The 23,269-nt window shown below is 41.4% G+C and overlaps 1 protein-coding gene across 1 annotated transcript; it reads left to right on the top strand.

Moving 5' to 3' along the window:
- Positions 1 to 680: 680 nt before the first annotated feature.
- Positions 681 to 22,465, top strand: LOC310865072 (solute carrier family 25 member 36-A). Its single transcript, XM_083774053.1, has 7 exons — positions 681 to 1,114; positions 4,625 to 4,789; positions 8,518 to 8,595; positions 12,503 to 12,603; positions 16,988 to 17,054; positions 17,341 to 17,630; positions 17,913 to 22,465. Exons 1-7 carry the CDS (start codon positions 1,074 to 1,076, stop codon positions 18,104 to 18,106), a joined length of 936 nt encoding a protein of 311 aa, XP_083630179.1. The 5' UTR covers positions 681 to 1,073; the 3' UTR covers positions 18,107 to 22,465.
- The last annotated feature ends 804 nt before the right edge of the window (positions 22,466 to 23,269 follow it).

The following is a 23,269-nucleotide window of genomic DNA, read 5'->3' on the forward strand; positions in this document are numbered from 1 at the left end:
CTGTGGTACCAAGAGGTGCATGCATAGTCGAAGAAACCTAGGGCTTCTGTTAGGGTCTTCAAGATGTTTAAAGACCAGTGAGGAGATTTTTGATTACGTTGGTGGCCATTTTATCACCAGAAGGATTTGCCTCCAGGATGTATCCTACTCGTAGGTACCATATTTTCGTGTGATATTGTCACCCACTTGCTTGGGGTGTCCTAGCTTAAGATTTAGACTCTCGTAGATGGATGTATGTATTTATCGATTCCCCCCGCCCCCTCAAAAACTCTCCTGGATTCTCCCAATGTTGGTAGCCCTGATTGCTTATATGGACCAACTGGGTTTGTTGGGTTAGCTAGCATATCCCACCGAGACGTTCACTGACTCAAGCGAATACTTGAGTACAAGCGAATACTCAACTGAGTATTCACTAGTCACTACTGCCTTTCGGCGCATCCATTCATGGAGCCAGCCTGGCTGCAGTGGCTGGAAGCATAGATATGGCTGGCAGCCTGCTGCATCCTTCATGATCTCGGCCATTCGCCACAGCGTCAGCGACGGCAACTTTGTCACGTGAAGAGGTAGTGATAGGGCGGGCTTTAAACGACACATCAGCCAATCAGAGTCTCTGTTGTGCGGCTTCCCATTCGTCGATAAACATTGTGAGCTGTCTCACGGCGCTCACTCAGTGAGATAGAGGCAGGCAGGCACGGTGTGAATGTGAGGCCGACTCATTAATGCATCTGGGGGGATTTTCCATAACATCGTATATTAGACACACACTATGGTGAACAAGCATTATTCTGATTTACGAGGAGGAGACCCACAACTGCTGCTGCTCTGACTCCTAGGTTGATTTCTCCGGGCGGTGCAGCGTCAGCTGCTCGGGGAGCTAACGTTAGCTTAGGCTGCTACCGTTAGCTGTACATGTCCTCGTTTTTTTTCTTCTGGCAACTGACTGACCTCCACCACAACAACAACGCAGACTAATAACACTGACTAGCTGATTTGGAGGTTTCCCTGTCGTCGTCGTCGTGACTCCCCCTTTCCCGAGTGGAGTCCCGGGGACGGATCCTGAATAATGCTAAAGAATGAGTCAGAGAGACACCATGGTTTATCTGTTTGCTGGAGGGTAAGTGAAAATGTCAGACATATGCGACGGTTCAGCTAGCTAGCTGCTCTGCCTCTGCGACCAGGCTAGCTGCAGTGGTTAGCCAAGTGTTGAAGATGTGGTAGGCGATGACAATATTATTTAGATCTTTAGCCACATACCTATGACTATGTTGGGGTTACCTATGGTGGTAGTGTCTGATACAATAATATCACTGTGTCTAGCAATAGCAAACGTTTGTGAGTCGCAGAAGGTTGCGAAATTAACCCAATTCACGAGTACGTAGTGTTTAGATCCAGTGTCACCACTCACTGAGGACTTGTGGGGGATGTTGTTGGTTGGTTGTAAGATCTTTGAAATTACGACTCAGTTTAATAACGACATTATCTTTATTTGAGTCATTTAGTATCTCTATTTAGGCTACCACGGTCGACTCGAGGTGGGCTTCGATCGGCTCTTATCATGTACAATATAACTAAGCCATAGACAACCAAAACAAACACGCCCAGATGACACAAGATAACATGCCTGCGTAAAATTATAGGCATATATCCAGTCGGGTCAATGTTTAGAGAAATGGCACGTGGTTGGTTTAGCAAACCGGGACTGGGAGTCAGTACTGTTTTATTTTGATTGCACTTGCACAAGACAAGGAGATTAAAAGTAGGCTAGTGAATGCTTTTATGTTAATCATTTTACAGAGACTATTAAAAAATAAAAAGGTAACAAAAAATTCACATTCCTCAACCCTTGCAGTTAATATTTTGTCAGGACATGTTTCCTAAATAATAAGGCATCAGGTTAGGGAGCGGCAGTGGATGGGTGACGGTATAAAGATGATGTATCAGTGTCCCTGCACTCCTGCAGTCAGTTACAAGCAAAGGAAAACAGACTAGTAAAATCCCCGAAATCGTGCGAAATACATTGTCACTTGTTTTATGATTAGCACACTCATATCTGTTCTATATATTGTAACGACCCTGTGAAAGACCTCCAACTCAGGGTGCTAAATGTTACAATATTAATGATTTTCTGATTATCGTATTATGATAATGACCCTTTCAGCACTTCCTGTAAGGCTTTTTAGCTACAGTCCATGTTTCAGCTGTTTTATGTAGATTGAAAACATAACATTAGTGACACTCTATAAAGGTCCCCGATAATACAGTCAGTGTCAGTGAGTCAAAATAACTTATATAGTATATATATATACTTACTATACTTGACAAGTGTCATTTATAAGTCCTGCTATTCATATTGTAAGACGAACCCATTGATCTCCATGGGGAAACTAACTAAAACGAAATTATTATTTTTTATTATTTAATGATGTTAAAGATAACACATTGGCATGCCAATGGACAATACTCTTTTGACAGGACTTTGCTGCCTCGACTACCACGGCTGCTTTACTACTGATTTAATATTAACCCAGACTAAAGATAACTGTAGTCAGTTATTCTGTTGCTTCAGTTCAAGCCCAGCCCTGTCTAGCACCACCAAGCCCATTATGATCTTGTATTATAGTTTTTCTGGCTGTAGGTAAAACTTCAGATCTTATCTTAGTGTTCTCTGTTATCTGCCTCTCTATCATGATACACCACTGGAAGGGGGTACTGCTTCTCTCTTGTCATAAATCGGATCTATTATAGTATGACAAAAAGGCAGTAGTATTTTCTTGTAAAGACCTCCATATGCAAACGGAGAGCTTGTGTTCAATTATTTTATATTATTTATAGACCTTATTAATATGCTGTTTTTCAGCTTCACTGGGTTTGGCCAGTGGGCGAACCAGTGACCTTCTGATTACCAGACTCTCTAAGCTAATACATCTATTTCAGGGATTGGTCATTTGTGTGCAATTGTCAGACTTGAAACAATTTGATGGTTTGTTTGGGTGGGTGGGGGGGGGACTTTTTAGACAATGCACTGAGTGACATACCACTCAGTCACAGGGTCAATTTGTATGTGACTGTCAACTTAATAGAAGTGACTGATTGATCAAAACTACTGGGGCAGAATGTCTGCCTACTGCTCCTAATAGTTGAGGCAAAATTATGGTTATTTGTAAATTAATGTACCTACCTGGCAACTAATACACCTAGCTTACAGTTACTAACTTAGCAAGTTAGGAGCCATTTATCAGAAGCGTGGTGTTGTACTAGGAAACAAAACATTCCTGACTGGATCTCTTGTTCCCATGCTGGGCCATTCTGCAGCCACGTGTCACAGATCTTTAGAATTCCAGAAACAACAATGTTGTACCATGTCAGTTAGTGATGGTCATTCGGGTAATGGCCAGACGCCATTTTTTGTGGGGGTAAACATGTACAGTTGGAATATTGATTACCTGCACATGGCATCATATTTGTTTCTTGGACACACCAACTGCATCATTATGTTATGTGTTTTGTAACTTACTTATTTGAATGCAGCAACAGTCAACAGCTAAACACTGTTCGTTCGAAACACAGAGTTCGTCATCTGTCTTTCTGGAAATGTTTCTTTTCCACTGCCTTGTGTTTACTAATAGTCTCTTCATCAGCTATGGTTTCAGAGCTATGGTCTTTGTCTATTTCTAAGCGAAGACATTAAAAATTAAAGTACAACTTTAACTGGGATTTATATAGAATACAAATCTGCCTAAACCTATCCGCAACCCCTGCCTTTAGCAGTTATGTACTGTAGTTTTTGTAGCAGCTCTGGAGGACCCAGTAGAGAGATTCATTGTCATAACCCCATCAAACACCTAAAGCCTGGCTGGTACATCAACTTTACTTGCGTGTCTGACTGTAACAAGTGCTGCAGTTTACAAACTTTGATAGCAAGAAAGGTGTGTCCTATATTAGAACCAAGCACGTGCAGTACACTTAATGAGCATCTTGTCTGAGAACTGCTGATCGTCATTTAAAAAAAGAAAAAGGAAAAACGTGAAATTGTGTTGCATGCTCTGCTTGAGGAATAATTAAATATAAAATGTGAGTAGTTCATTCATATTCATAATTCATATTCTCTTCTAATTTATTTGAATTTTGAAAATGATTTTTTTCTCCAACTGGATGGTGAATCATTTTCATGTACACTGCCCCATCCCTAATGTCTGTATTGAAATCAGCACTCTCCACCCTCGTGCTCGCCTGTCTTGCATTCCCACCTTGCAAAGCTTTATTTATTTGCATCACTAGAGCGAGGAAAGTACACAATGACTCTTGTTCCATTCATTTAGACTTGAAGATGCACAGACACACACACACACACACACACACACACACACACAGTATATATGTATGCTGTCTAAATGTGCCAGTTTTCATAACTGTAACCCTGGCTTCCCTACAGTATGTCAGTTTTATAATGAAATGGCCAATTTATAAGCCATTTGGGGTTCCATTTTGGGATGCTTGGCATGGAAAGGTTTGAAAACTACTGTGCTAATTGTCATATTCTCTGTTCAATGCATATTCTCCCCACCCACATCCTTCTGTTCTTACCATATCCCCCTCACCCTTGTTGTCTCTGTCCCTCTGCCAGATGTGGAGGAACGGTAGGAGCCATATTGACATGTCCACTGGAAGTAGTGAAGACACGGCTGCAGTCGTCCTCCGTCACCTTCTATGTATCTGAGGTGCAGCTCAGCACGGTCAATGGAGCCAGTGTTGCCCGCATGTCCCCGCCTGGCCCCCTGCACTGCCTCAAGTGGGTACCTAAACAAACAAGGCTGATCACAGTGCCATTAATTTCAATGTCATTTAGTATGTTAATTTCATCTTGGATAAAATGTACAATAGGCTGCCTTAAGCATGCATTTCAAGTTGTTGTTGTGTCTTTATGATCATTATTTAGCAAACTGAAAAATATTTGCGTTTAACCAAAGCCAGAGTAACTATTCCTGATGCATAACGCGGCTGTTCCTCCCCCTTGGCTGACCAAGTCAGGGTTGGCTGCAGAGTTTGTGTTCCTTCTTCAGCAAGAGCGATTGAGCGTTGTTGTTGGTTTTGTTGTTGTTTGACCTGGAAGGTGTCCCCCTGGAAAGGCCAACCAATCACTGAAACCTACTGCTACAACGATGCCCTCAGGGAAAGCTGCACATAGTGGTCAGCTTAGCCAAGCAGAACTTTTTACAACTGTATTAGTGTATTCTCAAATATGGTTTTATTTTCATTTATTTTTTGAGCAAAAGCTCTCAGCCCTGTGAGTCCTTTATGGCTGGCCTGTCTGGGTCCTGATGGTGTGCTATAAAGAGGTAAAATCAGGACTGTTCCACTACTTTCCACAAAATTCATAACAGTTCAACTAGCTTTACAAGAAGTGGTAGTTGTTACTCTACCACTAGACATGAATTTTGTACTTTTGATTGATACGTTGCTGTCTCCTCTTTATTCAATTCCTCATTTGGTCTTTGAAAGGACAGAAGATCGGTTAATTTATAATTTTTGACGTCACTTTTAAATACATTAGTATATTTCCACTCGAGGCATATTGGCTGTCCATCTTATTCAGAGCAGCTATAGATCACCTGCATGAAGTATAAAGTATTGCAATGCACTTTCATTTTATTGTGCCCAAAAAGCATTTCTGTGATCACAGAGAGAGCATGAGCTTGTGCAGACTCAGAGAGGTAGCATGTATGCGTTATATCAAGAGGAGGGTCGGTTACAGTGAGCTGAGAAAGTAAATAAAGTATGGGAAAACGGGATCTAATTGGGGGAAGAGCAGAATTGATCTCCTTGATTTCCTTCTGGCATGAAATTTGCACCAACTGCTTAAAGGTAATGACAGTCTGGATTAGTGTTGACACAGAGACTATATCAGATTATAAGAAACTAATACAAAGATAAATTAGCACACTTTCCTCCTGTAAGATGTAAACAAGCTCAAGGAAATGTACATGCAGTGTATAACCATATGAACCTCCTGGCTGAAGTAACTTTTCAGTTAGTTCTCTGAATAGCTCAAAATCTATTTATGCCGTTTCAGGAACTCCATGATTTGTACAGTCTCGTTGCATTGTTGAACAGAGGAGATGTATGTTTCTTCTGTCTTTTCTTGTTTTCATCTACCGTAACATTTACCCTAACCTCGGAAACCCAGACGTTTTTATTTCCAGGGAGGAAAAAATAAGTCTGGGTTTGAGTCCACTTCAATTCGGCATAGAGTAGCGCAAACGTCGATCACTCTCTGCTGATTTCGGATTGTCTGCATCTTTGTTAAATTGACGCACACACACATGTACACACACACACACACACACACTCCTCTCTCTCTCTATCGCTCTAATTAATCAGTCTCATGTCGCGCAGCTGTGTCTAGATTCTCCCGGCGGATCCGGCCGGGAGCTGCCTATGCCATAGAAAGCATAGGTGGACCCCAGGCTACATTTACCCTGGTCAGTAATGTATCAACTGTTCAAATTTGTGTGCCTGACATACAGTAAAACACATCATTTGATTTAGTTTTGCCGTGGGGAGTACTAAGAGGAAGAACATGGATTGTGCTCGGTACAATCCTTCTCTGCCCTTGCGGTTTGCATTTAGAGCCCTGCACGGTCCTAAAATATAGGCCCGTGGAGTTAAGGCCCGGCCCGGCCCTAAGCCCGTTGGTAAAGTCCAGAAACGGCCCCGGCCCGAAGCCCGACATATTTTTATTTAATATTTCAAGCATGCGTGCCGCCGCTGCGGTCGCTCTATTGGTGCACGGACGCAGCAGCAGCAGCAGCTACTCACTCACAGCTGCACTGTCTGGCGCTCTGATAGACCCACATTAAGGAACACAAGAAGTCAATAACACACAGACATCACACTAAAAAGTAGCCTACTTAATTATAGTTTTATACAGTAACTGCTGCGCAGCACGTGCACTGTCAATCAGCGCAACGCATTGTGAGCTTGTAGATCGGCTATCGCGGACTCACGCTGCATTATAAAACCCTGAGTAGACGGACAATAATAAGAACACTTACGTTATGTATCTGCAGTTTCTGCAATGTACAAATCCAACTTTGTTTAGTGTGGTAATAATGCTCCCGCAGTATTTAAATTGTTTTTATTGCGGACTGCGGAGCTCCTGAGGTAGGTGTAGGTGTGTGTGTGTGTGTGTGTGTGTGTGTGTGTGTGTGTGTGTGTGTGTGTGTGTGTGCACACAGCTGCGCTGTATAATAATTAGGAGAGAGAGGACGAGAATTTAGGCGCAGAGCGAGAGAGATAGAATGTAAAACACGTTGTTTCAAAGTCTTTATAGTTTTGACCAGATGTTAGTGTGTGGGTGGGTTATTGTCACGTCACTATGGAGCAGACAGCAGTATGCTGCCGCGCTGCTGAAGCAAGTCCAGTCTGGGTGAAATTCACATCGGAAAATTATTATAACGGTGCGTGAGCCCCCACGGCCCGTTGGTCAGGGACAGAGACGGCCCGGGCCCGGCCCGTTTTGTCGGGTCCCGACTGGCTTGCAGGTCTCTATTTGCATTATCTGGCTTGTATGCAAGGAATGGCGTTTGCACAGCTTTTTGAAAACCTTATACCCACACCACGCCAAAATTCAAAAACTAGTCACCAGAAGCCAAATCTTTATAACGAGATTACCGTACCAACAGATACGGGAGAAAGAAATGACGATCCCGTTTTATATCATTAAAAAGGACCAAAAGACATGTATATACATCCACGGCACATCCCGGTTTGATTAGAGAAGGCGTGTGTATACACGTTTTTAGCATCATAGGTGTCACCTATACATACCTTATCCACCCGAGTGCAGGCATCTCAGCCCAGCCTTGGTAAAGGTTGATGTTGCTTCCGCAATGTTGGATAATATTATGTGGACAACAACATATGCTGGGTCATTTATTTATTAGAGCAGAAAGTTGTGCACATCAAATTAACAGTCCAAATCAAATTGTAGCAAATATTGCATTTACATACATGTATACATACATACATGCATGCATACAAACATACATATACCCGACTCAGACTAAATATTGGCGTTTGGCGTAATGTTAAAAAGTTTTAGACGGGTAGAGATGTGCATGGGCGATTATTTACCAAAGTATCTAATGTAACGTATAATTTATGAAAGTATATAATGTGAAGTCTAAAGTATAAAAACAGCAGTCTGTTCCAGTGCCAGTTCAGTGTGGGCTATTTGGCAGCGCTGCAGTATAGCGGCTTTAGCTTGAGGTAGTTGGTCAGATGATGCTCTATAACCGGTCCCCTTGTGAAAATACAGACAGATGACCATTCTTTCACCCTTTCAGTCCTCTATCACTCCCCTCCCAAATACATACTGGGAAAACGGGTGCTGTATATGAAAATGTTCTGTATTTGTCCTACACCTACATACAGTACATGTGTGATCTGGCTCCCCTGCATGAGTTGGAGATGTGTTGCAATAGTAACAGTGAGTTTATAACTTTATATCTTCTACAGGTTGATCCTAGAGAAGGAGGGACCTCGCTCTCTCTTCAGGGGCTTGGGGCCTAACTTGGTGGGTGTGGCTCCCTCCAGGTAAGTGTATATTCCAACATTTTCATCACCGTTTTAGCAATCTGCATCCAATTTATGGAATATATGTGGACTGCACAGCATGTCTTTGAAGGTGGTCAATAATGGGTTCGGAGGTTAGTAACACTGACGGGTTATAGACAGACCAAGGTCAATTGAGATATGCCCAGCGTCAAAGAATAGACTGTGCCATGATAAACACATTTGTATTTTCTGCATTTTGATAAGCTTTTATAGAATAGATGTTTACTGGATTACTGTCACTGTCTCCCTTACATAGGCTACACAAGGTCAACTGCTTTGTCCTATAGAGGGCAATGTGGGACATGAGAGAAAGTGGAATAGTTGATAAGAGCATCTTTCTTTAAATGTTAGTCATCACATCATGGCAGTGTATCATTGTCAGTTACAGGCATAAACCTTGTATGTCCATATTTCATCATAATTTTATGTTTTTAATAAGGCTGTCAAAATTATCTCGTTAACAGTGTTAATTAATTACGTTAAAATATTTTAACGCAATTAATGCATGTGCAGTCTTGACCCGCAGTGTTGTCCCTGAACATATGTGAATTGTGAACGTCAGTCTCTTGACAGTTCACTTCGTACAACAGTGACCCAGATTTCCAGAGTCTTCTAGGCGAAAACCCAGCTAAAACACACCCTAAACAGGCCTGAATATGTAGCGGAAGAAACGCCAATCTGTCCCGACTCCTTACAGCAAATTAAACTTATCATGATGCGTGCAGCTCAGAGTCACAACATGTCATGTCCCCACCCAAAAATACTGAGGTAAACTTCATGTTTGATAAAACACAACATGCCACGCTGCCACCAAAACTAGCTTCCCATAGCATTATTTTTGCGTCGAGGAGCGCTGTGTAACGACACCTCGGCCAACAAAACACAGCTGTCAAGTGAAGCCTGACTTGTGCTTCGTCGTACGGTGTGTTGCATGCTGATGAGAATGGTTGATCTGCAAGTTCACAACGTGTCGCATCCAGAACGCATTGTGAGCTTGTTGTTCGGCTATTTGCAGGTACAAGAAAATATGCAAGATGTGAGACGTTTAGAAACTTTTGCCTTCACAGTAAAAGCATTTCAGCTTTCACAAGTTGAAAAGAGCTATTATTACATAATTATCAGCATATATCGGCATATTTCACATAGCCCATATATGACAGTGGAAAAGGATTAGGGCTACTGATTCAGTCGCCTTTTTTGTTCCTTTTTTATTCTGCAATGTTATAACGTCGTTAATCATTCATGATATATTTGCCCATGTGGTATGATACTGAAATACCCTCAGGAGCAGAACAGTGCAACCACCAACTATAAGCTCTGCAGGGTGTTTGCTATGTGTGTGGAGCCCTGCATCACTCAATCTGATCTCCCAACGTAGTCTGTAATAGTCAAGACAAAGACAACTTAAACATGGTGTGTTCAGGTTTTTTGCTAAATACCACTGGGGTCTTTGTTTTTTGTTAGTCAAGTCAAGAGCGGTCCTGTACACACGGTAACCTTCCTTGGTCAGAACTGTTGGCATTGGTCTTGTGATAATTAGGAACATGGCAGCATCAGCAACATGGCATTAGGCATGTAAAACTGTCTGTTTTAAGAATTTAGTCATAGTCTGAAGCAGAGACGCCAGGAAGGGTGTTGGATATGAATAATATATTATCTAATTAGTGGAAATATAAACGGCGCTACAATATTATTAAAAGCTTTTCAAAGCTTCCTTAGCTTCATGAGCTGTGAATCAATCCAACTCATGAGGGAGGTTCTGCTCCATCTGCCTGATAGGAAATTAATACCCCACTCGCCAGGGTTTTAATACTGTTACATAATACTGACACTGAAAAAAAACATGAAACTAGCGGGTTTTTTTGAATGACAACACCATAAGAGGATCAGAGAAGCACTTCTCACTCGTCATGCTGAACTGTGAGTGAGTGGGACAGGGCAGAAAGAGTTACCAATTAAAATGCCCAGTCTGCTAATTTTGCACTAAAGCTATAGCTACTGAGTGCTAGCGCTAAGCGCAAGTCAAGTGTTTTGTTGACGGGCTAAAATATATAATGCTGATGCAGGCTCCCTGTAAGGCAGAAACCACCTGTGCTTCTTGAGGTGTGATGCAAGGCTTAAGATGGGCAGATGGACACAGGCAAATACTGTTGTATAATATAACTGATGCAATTTTAGAATCCCGCTACAAAAAGCACGGTACTACTGGGTCTGAAATGATGGCAAATAGTGACCTATGGGTGTATGTAATATGAAAGGCTGGTAAAGGAGAATTGAAATTACTACAATGTCTCAGGCATGTCCACTGTAGTGGTAATTAATACAGTAAGTAGTAGTAATATAATATAATATATATATAATATACATATATCGGTGTATATAATATATACCCCCTAACCCCCTGTTTCTCAACCAATAGTCCATGGACTGCTAGTAGTCCATGGTATAATTACGTCTGCACTGGTGGTCCATGGGGAAATGTTTTAAAATGGAAATTAATAAAAATACCTTAATAAATGTATTTAAATACGTTTAAATAAGCTTGAAAATGAATAATTTGTGTAGTACACGCAATAAATTATATCAAGCCCATATCTGTCATTATTTAACTGAAATATGCTAGTGGTCCAGAGTAGAGGGCAGAAACGCGACCGGTGATATCTGAACCGAACCGCTATGGATCGGAGAAGTTCGGCTTTCGGGTATTCGGGACCCGTGCTGCCCTCTAGTCCAGAGCTCAACAAAACCTAGTTCTCTTTACTTATCAACCTTCCATAAACTCATGATACTGATTGTATGAGTCGAGGTATATGTGGTATATTTCCTAATAATTATGACTCAACCAGGCAATCTGTACACTTACCTTCTTGAGATATGAACTCCCTTTTTCTGTGGAATGTCTTCACCTCCAACTTCCAGTGTATTAGAACATGTTTTGGTCATATAGGTCACCAGGTCATTTTGTTTCTCAACTAGTGGGAAAAATAAATACAATCTAAATCTTTCTAAATGCATGATCAGGGATCACATGCAATTCCTTTATGGAACAACAGTGGTCCATGCAACAGTTGAAAACCTCTGAGGTAGATGAAAAATGAATTCTCATTGTTGGAAAAAAATCTGGTCTTGTTTGACTCGAACCCTAACCCAAAGCGTAGCACATCAGCAGTCACTTAGCTTCCAAGCGCACCTGTCTGTGCGTAAACATGGAGTGCTGGAGGGGATGCACACTCAGATCCGACAACAAAGGTCCGACATGCAGAAATCACCCGTCGCTCCCGACAATGTGTTGGTCCGACATGCATTGCACCGTGCTTGCGTTTAGGGTTAGGTTAGAGTTTTGGGTAGGGTGTCGGTCGGTCTAATGACAGTCGGACTAATAGTATGTCGGAACAAAAGCTTGTACCCTGTGGGGAGTGGGGACTTTCTTCATCTCGATAAACTTGTAAACGTCGGAGGTCTGATTCATTTTGTGCTGCTGTCTGCGCTGTTCCTCCACATGCCCAAAGAACAGTGCGTGCGTGCGCAACTGTGCACACTTACCCTAATTTTACGTCCTAACTATTACTCTAAGTATAATTTTAACACCACAGATCTCACTGTATAGTTTATGAATTGAACACATTGATAAAGTTCCCTGCTGCGTTTCCAATTGCTGCGGATCACAGCACAGTGAGAAGACAAATGCATTAAATTAAATATGCAAGAATGATGCAACTTCTCCCCCCATTCGCATCGAGTCTACCGAATTAGAGGTGAGATGCGACCTAAGACTAATTAGCTATGATTTCCCCCCCACACACACACACCCACTTTTTTTTTTTTTTTTTTTTTTTTACAGTTTACTTTACTGTTTTGACTGTCCTCTCCTTTTCACTACCAACAGAGCCATTTACTTTGCTGCGTATTCCAGTGCCAAAGAGAGACTTAACGGTGTGTTGGAGCCCGACTCCAAGCAGGTGCACATGTTATCAGCTGGACTGGCAGGTAATCATATATTTCAGGCCTATGTTTTGGTTCAGTTTTTATGTTTATATTCTTTCACATGGAATTCATGTAATTTGGCAGTAATATCCATTGTGCTAGACAGAATTGTTAGTAGAATTGAGTTTAGTAGCGGTAAGTAAGGAATAAAAAAAGATGTTGGAATACCTACAATAACTACTTTGTATCATAATCCACTTGACTTGTGCTAGATTTCACTGATTGCACTCACTGATTAAGTTTAGCCTCTGGTCATCAATGTGAAGCTGCAGCCACATTTCACTCATAAATCTGTCAGCCTTACCTAATAGCAAGTGGCACTGGTTTTCAATTCTAATGACCTCTTGTAAATTATTCACTGCTTAAAAGTTATCTTGGATCTTGTGGGATTGTCAATCTGATCCTTGTAGAACTGGAGCATGCTATACAGTTGTTTAAAATGTAGGCCAGCTAGGCTGTATCACCTACAGTACATGAGGAGTATGAATGCACGAGCATTGCATACAAACTGTGTGTATGTGTGTGTCAGTGAGAGAGAGAATAATTTAGGTTAATGGTAACCATATCCAACTTTGAACAAACCATGACTCAGATCTTCCTGCTGCTAAATCCAAGGTCAATCGTGTTTTGCCAAAGGCCCTCTAGTGGCCAATGTCAGTAAAGCAGCCAAGTACCGAACCCTACAGATCAAGTGAGCTCAACTGAATAGCCTCTCTATTCTAAGAGCGATGAGTTGTTGACAGGGCAGTGATGAAGCCAGTCTGTTTGCCAAAGGCACATAGATGTGTGAGTGATACAGACAGTAGCAGAAAGCTGCCTTCTCCCATGGCTCAGAAACTCATATGAATAGAAGTAGAATAGACCAGACCTCATATGAAGATATCCTCTGGAATAAAACCGACAAAACTCACTGTAGTGTCATAATTTATGTGCATTGTACAATCTGGCCAGGTTTGATCTTGTGAGTTTAGCTATTTCATATTATACTTCATATTTCAAATGAAGAATGTGAAATGTAAACTCCTTAGGATGACTAATGGCAGCTTTACACTAAAGTACTTTATAAGCAATTTCACTGGCTCATAAATCTCAATCTTAAGTCAGCCCTTTTCTGTCTCTCTTTGTGTGAAACTGTCTTGGGAATAACTCAGGCACTGTCTGACCGATGGAGTTGGTGAAACTTGGTGTGTGTTGCTGATGAGAGGGATATTTGGTCGGACCTGTGGTTGTCCAAAACTGAAAATCCACGAATGTCTGACAATCTGTGTCCAAAGACATTGGCTCCCCTGAATGGCAAATCCAAACCATCGGCTTCACGTATCAGCCAAGCTTTCAATAAAGTTATGACTTTTTTTTAATACCCATGGAGATCCCTTTGCTGGCATCGTAAGCTAGCCTCTGAGCACAATTATAATGGGTACTGTACTGGATAATCTTACAACGGGTACAACATGTTCTATGACAACGTACAATGGGTATTGCATAACCAGATATATGGCATGAATTCCCACCTTGCATCCAGTGTTAATTTGGTTGAGTAAGACTAAAACTTAAGAGTACAATTGCAGATGACTGAAACTAAATGGTGTGTTATTCAAAAGTTTTTTCTTTTGAATAAACTAAATCAGAATTTGCTGTCAAAATTAACACTGCTTGCATCGTTCACCCCACATGACAGCAAATGACTGCTGCAGAGAGCTCTTTTGCTCAGGGTCTGCTATATAGGCCATGTGTAGTCTACGTGTATTGTATATATACATATCCACACAGACCCAGGGTCTGCTTTATAGGCCATGTGTAGTCTACGTGTATTGTATATATACATATCCACACAGACCCAGGGTCTGCTTTATAGGCCATGTGTAGTCTACGTGTATTGTGTATATATATATCCACACAGACCCAGGGTCTGCTTTATAGGCCATGTGTAGTCTACGTGTACTGTATATACATATCCACACAGACCCAAAGCCAACCCTGAGTGCAGATCCACCGATGAGGGCAGCACAGCAGTCTGTCCACTTAGTTGATTTGCAGCTTCTGAATTTTGCTTATGAACTTAGCTTTATACTGATAAACATTTCTTTCAGGACCAGTGCCATACGTATTAACAGCATTTATTTCCTCCAGAGATAATATTACACAGTCTGCTCTAGGTCTATGGATAAAAACTATTTGTCTTCGTAGTCTTCTAGTGCAGTGCTTCTAAAACTTTATTGGCTTCAGTGCACCACAATGCAATCATAATTATGTCATTAGTGGAACAGTAAGTTATCATCAGCCCTCTGAGGTAAACTAAGGAGAAGAATTATGCTATCTATTATTATTAAGCTAATCTATCATTAAAATAATTTCGCAATTGTTCCACACTATGAGCACTTAACGGTTAGAGCATTCTCACACTGACAACACTATTTTACAGATATGAAACACACACAGGCACACACAACAAATTCATGAACTAAACTGATTTTAACATTTTCAGATGTTATACTATGTTATGATTTATATGATTAGAATATACTTATTAGATGGCAATGTTTTAAAATATATATATATATATAATAGTCCGGTAAATTTTCACTTCAGAACGCCTGCTAGTGTTTGGGGATGATTCTGGATTCTGAAAGTGTGTATAGATTGAATTGCAGTTTGCTACATTGTCACTAAATTATATCCGTGTTACTCTGATAGGCTGCTGTACATCTGTGATAGTAGATTATCAAGCCATGCCGTGACACCCCCCACCCCCACCAAAAAAACAGTTTGTTTGATTTCTTTAAATCACCTTTACTTACAACCCCCATGAGTTTCCTGGTCTGGTCTGGTCAGCAGGGAGCAGAATGGGGAGGGTTAGCATGCTTGTCCGTGTTACGCCCTCCCGGTGAAACTCCTCACTGTCAACTTGAAAAGCAGTGGCTGGTAATTCCATGTGTATCGGAGGAGACATGTGGTTGTCTACACCAGTGGTTCCCAAACGTTTATTAAGGACCTAAAAGAGCGTTTGGCCGGGGCCCAAACTAGTGAAAATAGCAGCTCTACAAGTGCACTTTCGCGCCGCCTTGCGAGCTTGTAGATTGGCTATTTTAAGTACTACTTAATCTTTTGTAATTTGTTTAAAATGTTTTTTGTGTTTTTGTTTTGTTTTATTCAAATGAAATGTAGGAAAAGGAAATGAGATTTTAACTTGAGTCGTGACCCATCAAAATTGGTCCGTGACCCACAAATGGGTCCGACCCACTGTTTGGGAAATGGTGGTCTAAACCCTGACAGGGACACAAGGGGAGAATTACCAAAGAATAAATTGGGAGACAGTTTAAAAATATATAAATATATTATTATTTTTTCTTTTTCTGAAGAACAGTTACTCCAGTCTTCTGAAGTCTGTCTGAAATGGGGATGATATATATTTTTCCAATGCTTGGTTAGTGGGGTAAATCCTGTGGAAGATGGGGGGTGGTGTGTGTGTGGGAAGTGAGACGATTGCATGTCGCTCAGTGTGCTACACACCCGCCTGTGTCTGTTTTAGGCCTTTACTCTTACCGTAGCTCTCCTCTCGCAAGGGCATGAGACCCCCACACCACCAGGGGTCTCTAGCTGCATCTGTGAGGAGTAACTTGGGTCTGCGTGAGTACTCACCACAGATCTGTGCTTCTTCTGTTTTTGTTTTTTTATTTCTCTCTTTCTCTCTCTCCCTCTCTCTCTCTGTCTCTCTGTCTGTCTGTGTCTTTCTGTCTTATGCTCCCTTTCTCATCTAGGCCATTGGATAAGATGCACAGTTAATACACGTCTTTTGCACGCACTGACCCCATGGGCACATTTGAGCCGACAGCCGCGGACAGAAGAAGCTGTGTTTTACGTCATTTCCGAGTTTTTAGACAGCTGGTGGATGGAAAAAAAGCTCCACCCCCGCGGCTGACTGCCGCAGACAGATTCCCGGAAACTCTCATCTCCGCAGCAGTCAGCCGCGGAGGTGGAGCTTCTTTTCCATCCACCAGCTGTCTAAAAAGCCGGAAAGACGTCGGGTGTCAGCTTCCTTTGGCCGCGCCTGTCGGCTCAAATGTGCCAATGGTGTGACAAAACTTTGACAGTATTAATCTCTCCCCCTATAGCACACACATAAGGCTAACGATGAAAAGGGTTAGATCTCTCACTAAGCTGCCTTTATGACTTTTACATTGGAATTAAGCTAAATAAAAGTTTACATTCATACAATATGCAACATGTACAATTTACACTTTGTTCATTTATTAACATGACTGCAGCTTATTAATGTGTGGGCCATCTTTGTTGTGCCGCTGGCAGCAAGGCACTTTAGACAGCCATGTTATTTGTGGGTTTAAAACCTTAATTCAACTGTTTTTTAACTGTGTCTCTCTCTCCACAGGGTTCACAGCTATCACAGCAACCAACCCCATTTGGCTGATAAAGACTCGCCTACAACTGGATGCCAGGTACACACAGCGAATCAGAGCAGCATGGTTACCAGTCACATCGAGCCTAATATTTCAGTGCATTTCCCCATCGGTTTATGAATAATACATGGCAGCCTTTAACTTTCTGCCTGGTAGTGGAGATACGTTACCCTGGTCTATAGGGATTTTGAGTAGGCATCTTGTTTGGCCTTTTTCTCTAGAATTGTGTCTAAATATTGGGTCACAGCCACAAGGGAACCATTACAGTGAAGTTGGTTTTGGCTTATTTTGCCTTCCCTCTCTTAAGTCGTCTTCTTTCTTGTAGGACCCGAGGGGAGCGGCAAATGAATGCGTTTGAGTGCATTCGGCGCGTGTACAGGGCGGATGGCCTCCGAGGCTTCTACAGGGGCATGTCTGCATCCTATGCCGGTATCTCAGAGACTGTAATCCATTTTGTGATCTATGAGAGCATCAAACGACGACTCCTAGAGTCTAAGGCAGCACAGAACATGGATGAGGAAGATGAGGGGACTAGGGATCCATCCGACTTCGTGGGCATGATGCTCGCCGCGGCCACCTCGAAGACATGTGCCACATCCATTGCTTATCCTCACGGTGAGAAAATATTTATTTTTATCATAAATGTGATGTGAATAGCCACAATAAACCTGACCGATACTAGATGTTTGAGGCCTATATTGTTAAACAATTAACTTGATTGTCCAAAATGACTGATAATTGCTGATAATTATTTTATTTTTATTTTTTAAACATTTGCTGATAATTATAATACATATAATTATAAATACGTACTTTTAATAAATGTAAAGAACAGTTGCATAGGAATTGGAGCAAGTGATCACACATGACCTTTTCCCTGTTTCCTTCCTCTTGCAGAAGTGATTCGCACCAGGCTACGAGAGGAGGGCACCAAGTACCGCTCCTTCTTCCAGACTCTAATGTCAGTGCCCAAAGAGGAGGGCTTCCGCGCTCTGTACCGTGGCCTCACCACACACCTGGTCCGTCAGATCCCCAACACCGCCATCATGATGTGCACCTATGAGCTGGTGGTCTACCTCCTGAAGGGTTAATCCCCGTGCCTCCTGTTTTATGTGTTTATATAACCCTGCCCCTAAAACTGGAGAAAGCGAGAGACTGACAGAGAGAGAATGCCTGCCAGGACCGACGTGCAACAGATTGCCCCACACTAGAAACAGACAGGAGGCGGTGACTTCACATTCCTCACCGAAAGCTTAAGTGTAAATTTCAAACGGCGTAGCAGTTGTTTTAAATTATGTGGGCTTTTGTTTCTCTGATGGGTACAGGCGATCGGTAGGATCTTCACATTGATTTTGGAGATCTGGCCAACGGCCAGCCCCCGTCATTCTTTTTGAAAGTCTCATTTTTACATCCTGCTGCACTCCCATGGCTTCTCCTTGAGTTGCTTGAGGAAGCACATCGATGTACAGATGAGAGCATCTAAGTTATATTCTTACAAGCCACGGCGCTAACAATACTAATAATTGAAGTGAAGTAGAGGGATTCTACTTAACTACATGTAGTGGATCATAGAACCTCAGAGGCAGAAGGCGTGTCTTTTTAGATTACTGCGCAGCATTCCTCCCTTAAGCCTGTTTAATACTTAGTTGTGTCCCTGCGTCGCACATGAAAATAGCTGATATACAAGCTTGCAACACCATTGTGTGGTGATATTGATTGTAGCCATTTTTGTGTGAGACACCGGTACATCATTAAGTATAAATCAGGCTTCATTGGACCCAAAGTTGTCCAGAACCCACACTTTATGAGTGTTCACTACTGTGTATAAGCAAAAATCTTATCATCTGGATTCTTGCTGTTGATGTATAGCAGTGGGTTCAGTGCTGTAGGCTTCATGTGGTGTATGCACAGAGGGAGGGAGCGGATGTGCCTTGTGTGAAAATGTGAACTGGAACTGTACAGAGACGCACAGTGGTTGTCCAAGAAAGGTGGGAGTTCTGGTCACTGTAACAATATGACAAGTGTATGGAGTAGCACACTGGTGTTAGGCAATACACATGGTCAGGAAACTTATGAACACGTTGAATACACACAGACAAAAGAGGTGGGCGGGAGTGTGTGTGTGTGTGTGTGTTTTTCTTTGGGGGTGGGAGGGCATGATAACTATAGGACCTGCTCCCAGTATCGATAAATATCATATCAATAACATAAACTAGCAATGCATTACATAAATCTGACATGGTAATTGTAATTGGTTTGTAGTGTGCATTTAGACAATACGTTAACGATATATACAGTGGTGGACAAAGTGTTCAACCTCATTACTAAACTCGGACAAAGTATAGATTCTCCTGGCCAAATACTATTTAACTCAAGTGCAAATTAGAAGGAGCAACTTTCACTTGTAGTTTAGGTGCTGGAGTACGGTACTTGCTTTTAATAAGATTAAGTATTCAAATGTACATGCTTTTAAAAATGCATTTAAAAGTACAAATTGTACCTTTTTTTTCCCCCTTTTTAATATCAATGTAAGCATAAAAATATCAAAGGTGAAAATAGGCGAACTACAAGCTCACAATGTCACATGTTGTAAGCTTTCACTATAATTGAAATAGGGATTAAGTAGTTAATTATAATTTTTTTCCTTTCGTAAAAATGTAGTGGAGTCAAAACTACAATAATGGTCTTTGAAGTCACTGTAGTGGAGTAAAAAGAATCCAAAGATATTCAAATATCTATCTAATCTAACGTACAGATTCTTTTTAAATACTTAAATATAGTACTCAAGTAAATATAGTTTGTTACTGTCCACCACTGTATCTTGTGTGTGTGTGTGTGTGTGTGTGTGTGTGTGTGTGTGTGTCGGTCTGTGTGTGTGTGTGTGTGTCGGTCTGTGTGTGTGTGTGTGTGTGTGTGTGTGTATATATATATAATATCGGTATGCACACACCATAATATGGTTACAATATTGATATATTGCACAGCCCTAGACACCATTGTCTGCAGATTTTGTTAGACCTAACTTTCAAGACACCATGCTATTGTCACAAATATGGGCATTTACATGCGTTTACATTTACTTGACACCAAAAGCATATTGTGATTGACCATATTCACACTTGGGCCATTTTGCTCTTATGTCATACTAGACAGCCCAGAAAAATGACGGGAGTGAAATGGCTGCCGTGTGAATATGGTCAATGTGGTCAGAACTTCAGTTCTGACAGCGTAACAGTTGATTCTAACCTTTTCATCTCTAGTGTGCTTGTGTTCTGTGGATTGTCTGTGAGGTCTGACAACGGTACAGTGTCAACAGAATAACCTTAAGCAGAGTCTACCATTCTACATACTTGAATGTAAGCAGATATGATAAATAAACTTTACTAGACAAGGAAGTGAAACACCGACAAATTGTGAGGGGGAGAGAAAATAAAGAAATAACTGAATAAATAAAATTATACGTTATAATGGAATTATAGTAATATTGATGAAGGCTATATTAATATACAGATGAAGTATGTCCACACAAAATGTGACTGTTGTGTTTGTCTGACCTTTATCGTGAAATGCAAACCATTTCTCTTGTTTTGGCCCTCACTAGTTGTTTTCTACTCTGAAAACAACTGTGTGGTTCTTTATGCACTTTTCCATTGGCTCTACAAACCTTTTTTTCATGTTGTCTTTCTTCAAGTTCAGAATTCAGGCTAGTTTTACAGGCGAGGACAATCCTCTATTGAGTTGACTCTGGAAAATTGTACACTTTAGCCTGCAAGGTGTGTTGGGGACGAAGAAATTGCAAGAATTATGTTCTCTTTGGAGTGTACCGTATATGTGTGAAATTTGTACTGGAGACATTCGTATCCTGTTTTGTCGGTTTCCTCACCCCATGCTGTATGTTTCGCTGCAACGTGTTTTTTGATAAAAAGAAATATGGCTGCATTTAAAATAATATCCAAACTAAGATGAATAATTTTGGAACCATAGTATTTTTGTTTTAGCTTATTTTGATTTGAATGTTTTGTTTATGATGTCCTTGCCTTGGAATTTAACGATGCTTGCTCTCCACCCATTGGTTTTTATTTAATTGGTTTTGCTTTGGTTTTGTTCTTTTTAAACCGTTAAACACATGTTTTGTTGTCACAGCATCCAGCCTTGTAACCATGGAGATGCCCTCACCAATGACCTTTCCTCACATGACATTGACATGAGCACAAAGAGGCTTTCCCAATCTGTGTAGCTTCACTGTTTGCATTTCAATCACAGGCTGTAATGTCTACTCTATATTGCACAGGCTGCAATGTTGACTCGATCTAGCATGTGTTGACTGAAACCTCACATTAACAGCCCAACCCCATTACTTTTCGATGATGACTTCTTAAAACTCTTAATTATATTTGAGTGTAAGTGTGCAACATTATGCTTTTCCAACCCTTATTTGGAACATTTGGGGAAATTATGGCAGGCTTTAATAGAGATCTCTATGTGCAGCTCATACATGCTAACTTAACTCTGTGCCATTCAACATATTGAGCCTGTAGACAAACTGCTTTAGTCTGGCTATACAAGGGCCTTGGACATTATAAAGAGTCCCAGTGAAGTGATCAAAAATCCTTTTTACTGTTAACTTATATCTGTGCAAATGGATGCATTAGACCAGTGGTTCTCAAAGTGGGTTCCAGGAACTCGGGGTTCCTTGAGTGTTCTAAATAGACTTACAAGTCTGTAACTCTGGTGGTATACAAATGTAACCAGATGGAGCCTAATGGTTCCATTTGTTTACTGTTAGAGTTAAGGGTGGTCTTTAAAAGTTTGAGAACCACAGCATTAGCCAGATAGCCTCATTGTAAATTAATTGTTAACCAATATTTTATTGAATACCATTTACGCTGCAGCTGATGTAGTGCTTGGGGCTCTACGTCCATGGGTGTTTGTGTTGCTGCTAGTAATGACTTGTGTCCTCAGTCACGGTGCTGGCTACACTCCCATGGACCTGAGACTGGTTCACACAGTATGCAAATGGTGAGTCCACTTGTTTGCACCTAGAGTACTTTAGCCGTTTAAACTAGTTGTTTCCATCTGTCACCTGTATGAACGTTGTTTGTCCCAGGACACATTCACAACTCTCATGGTTATTGTCTTGCCTCTGAATGTTTGCGTTGTTTCAGTGTGTATGTTTGTGTGTGTGTGCGCGCGCGTGTGCGTACTTCAGTTGCCTCATACTGTATGTCAATCAGTTATTTTTGTCTGCGTGTGTGAGACCATAGGAGGATGCACTCAGTTGAACAACCGCTAACAGTGTTTTATTTTACTTTTATAATACATCGTTTTCCCATCCCTCTCCCCCTCGTGGTAACTTTGGTGAGGCTACTGGAAGTGTGTCTCATGCTATGCATTCTGTCATCCCTATTTTTTGTAAAACAAAATTCAATAAAATGGAAAGAGTGCAGATATGTTCAGGCGCCAAGCTGTCTTGTCTTGTTTAAAATAAATTGTGATCATTAAACTTAATACCACCAGGAGGCAGTATTGGACAGTGCCAGAGTTGACTTTTACCTTGATTGCCTCATATTATCCGGTAGAGACAGAAGACATGGTGATGGTGGTCTGCCCACTTGACCACATTCTTTCCAGAGTCCAGACCAAACCGTGATGTAATGAAAAGCAGACTTAAATGTATGAACACACCTCACAAAGAGCAGATGTGAACCTCTTAGCACTGGAGATGATTTTTTAAGCCTGCACATACGTATATGGCAGTCACTTTCATTCATTGCAGATTTACTGCCACTATACTGTACATAATCTGAGTTCCCAGAAGTTTTGGTTGTGCCTCCGCTCAATTACGCAGCTATGAGGGTCCCTATACGTGTCCCTGTACATGTCCAAGCACAGAAAGCTGCAAGACGGTAACTGTCATTTCTCAGCTGTTTTCAGACGCGGGAAGGCTCGCCATAACAGGGCCTGTTCCTGGGGGTCTGGATGTTCCAGGGATCCCCTGGGAGCTCCCACGCGGTAACATTTCTCTAGTACAGTACAGAGCCCAGCACAGTACACTACAATACAGAGCACAGTACAGTAACTACAACAATAAATGTATAGTTGCAAGAATATGGGCCACACCTGGTGTTATAAGTTGTCCATGTACAGTACATCTAAGTCTGTGTACTTGAACTTGAGATACAGTGTACTTGACATGATTATCATGTCTCGTAGCCTATCTATAAAGTATGCTACAGTACAGGCAGTACACAATA

Source organism: Protomyctophum parallelum, assembly GCF_964188405.1.
Source record: "Protomyctophum parallelum genome assembly, chromosome: 9".
Lineage (NCBI taxonomy): Eukaryota > Metazoa > Chordata > Actinopteri > Myctophiformes > Myctophidae > Protomyctophum > Protomyctophum parallelum.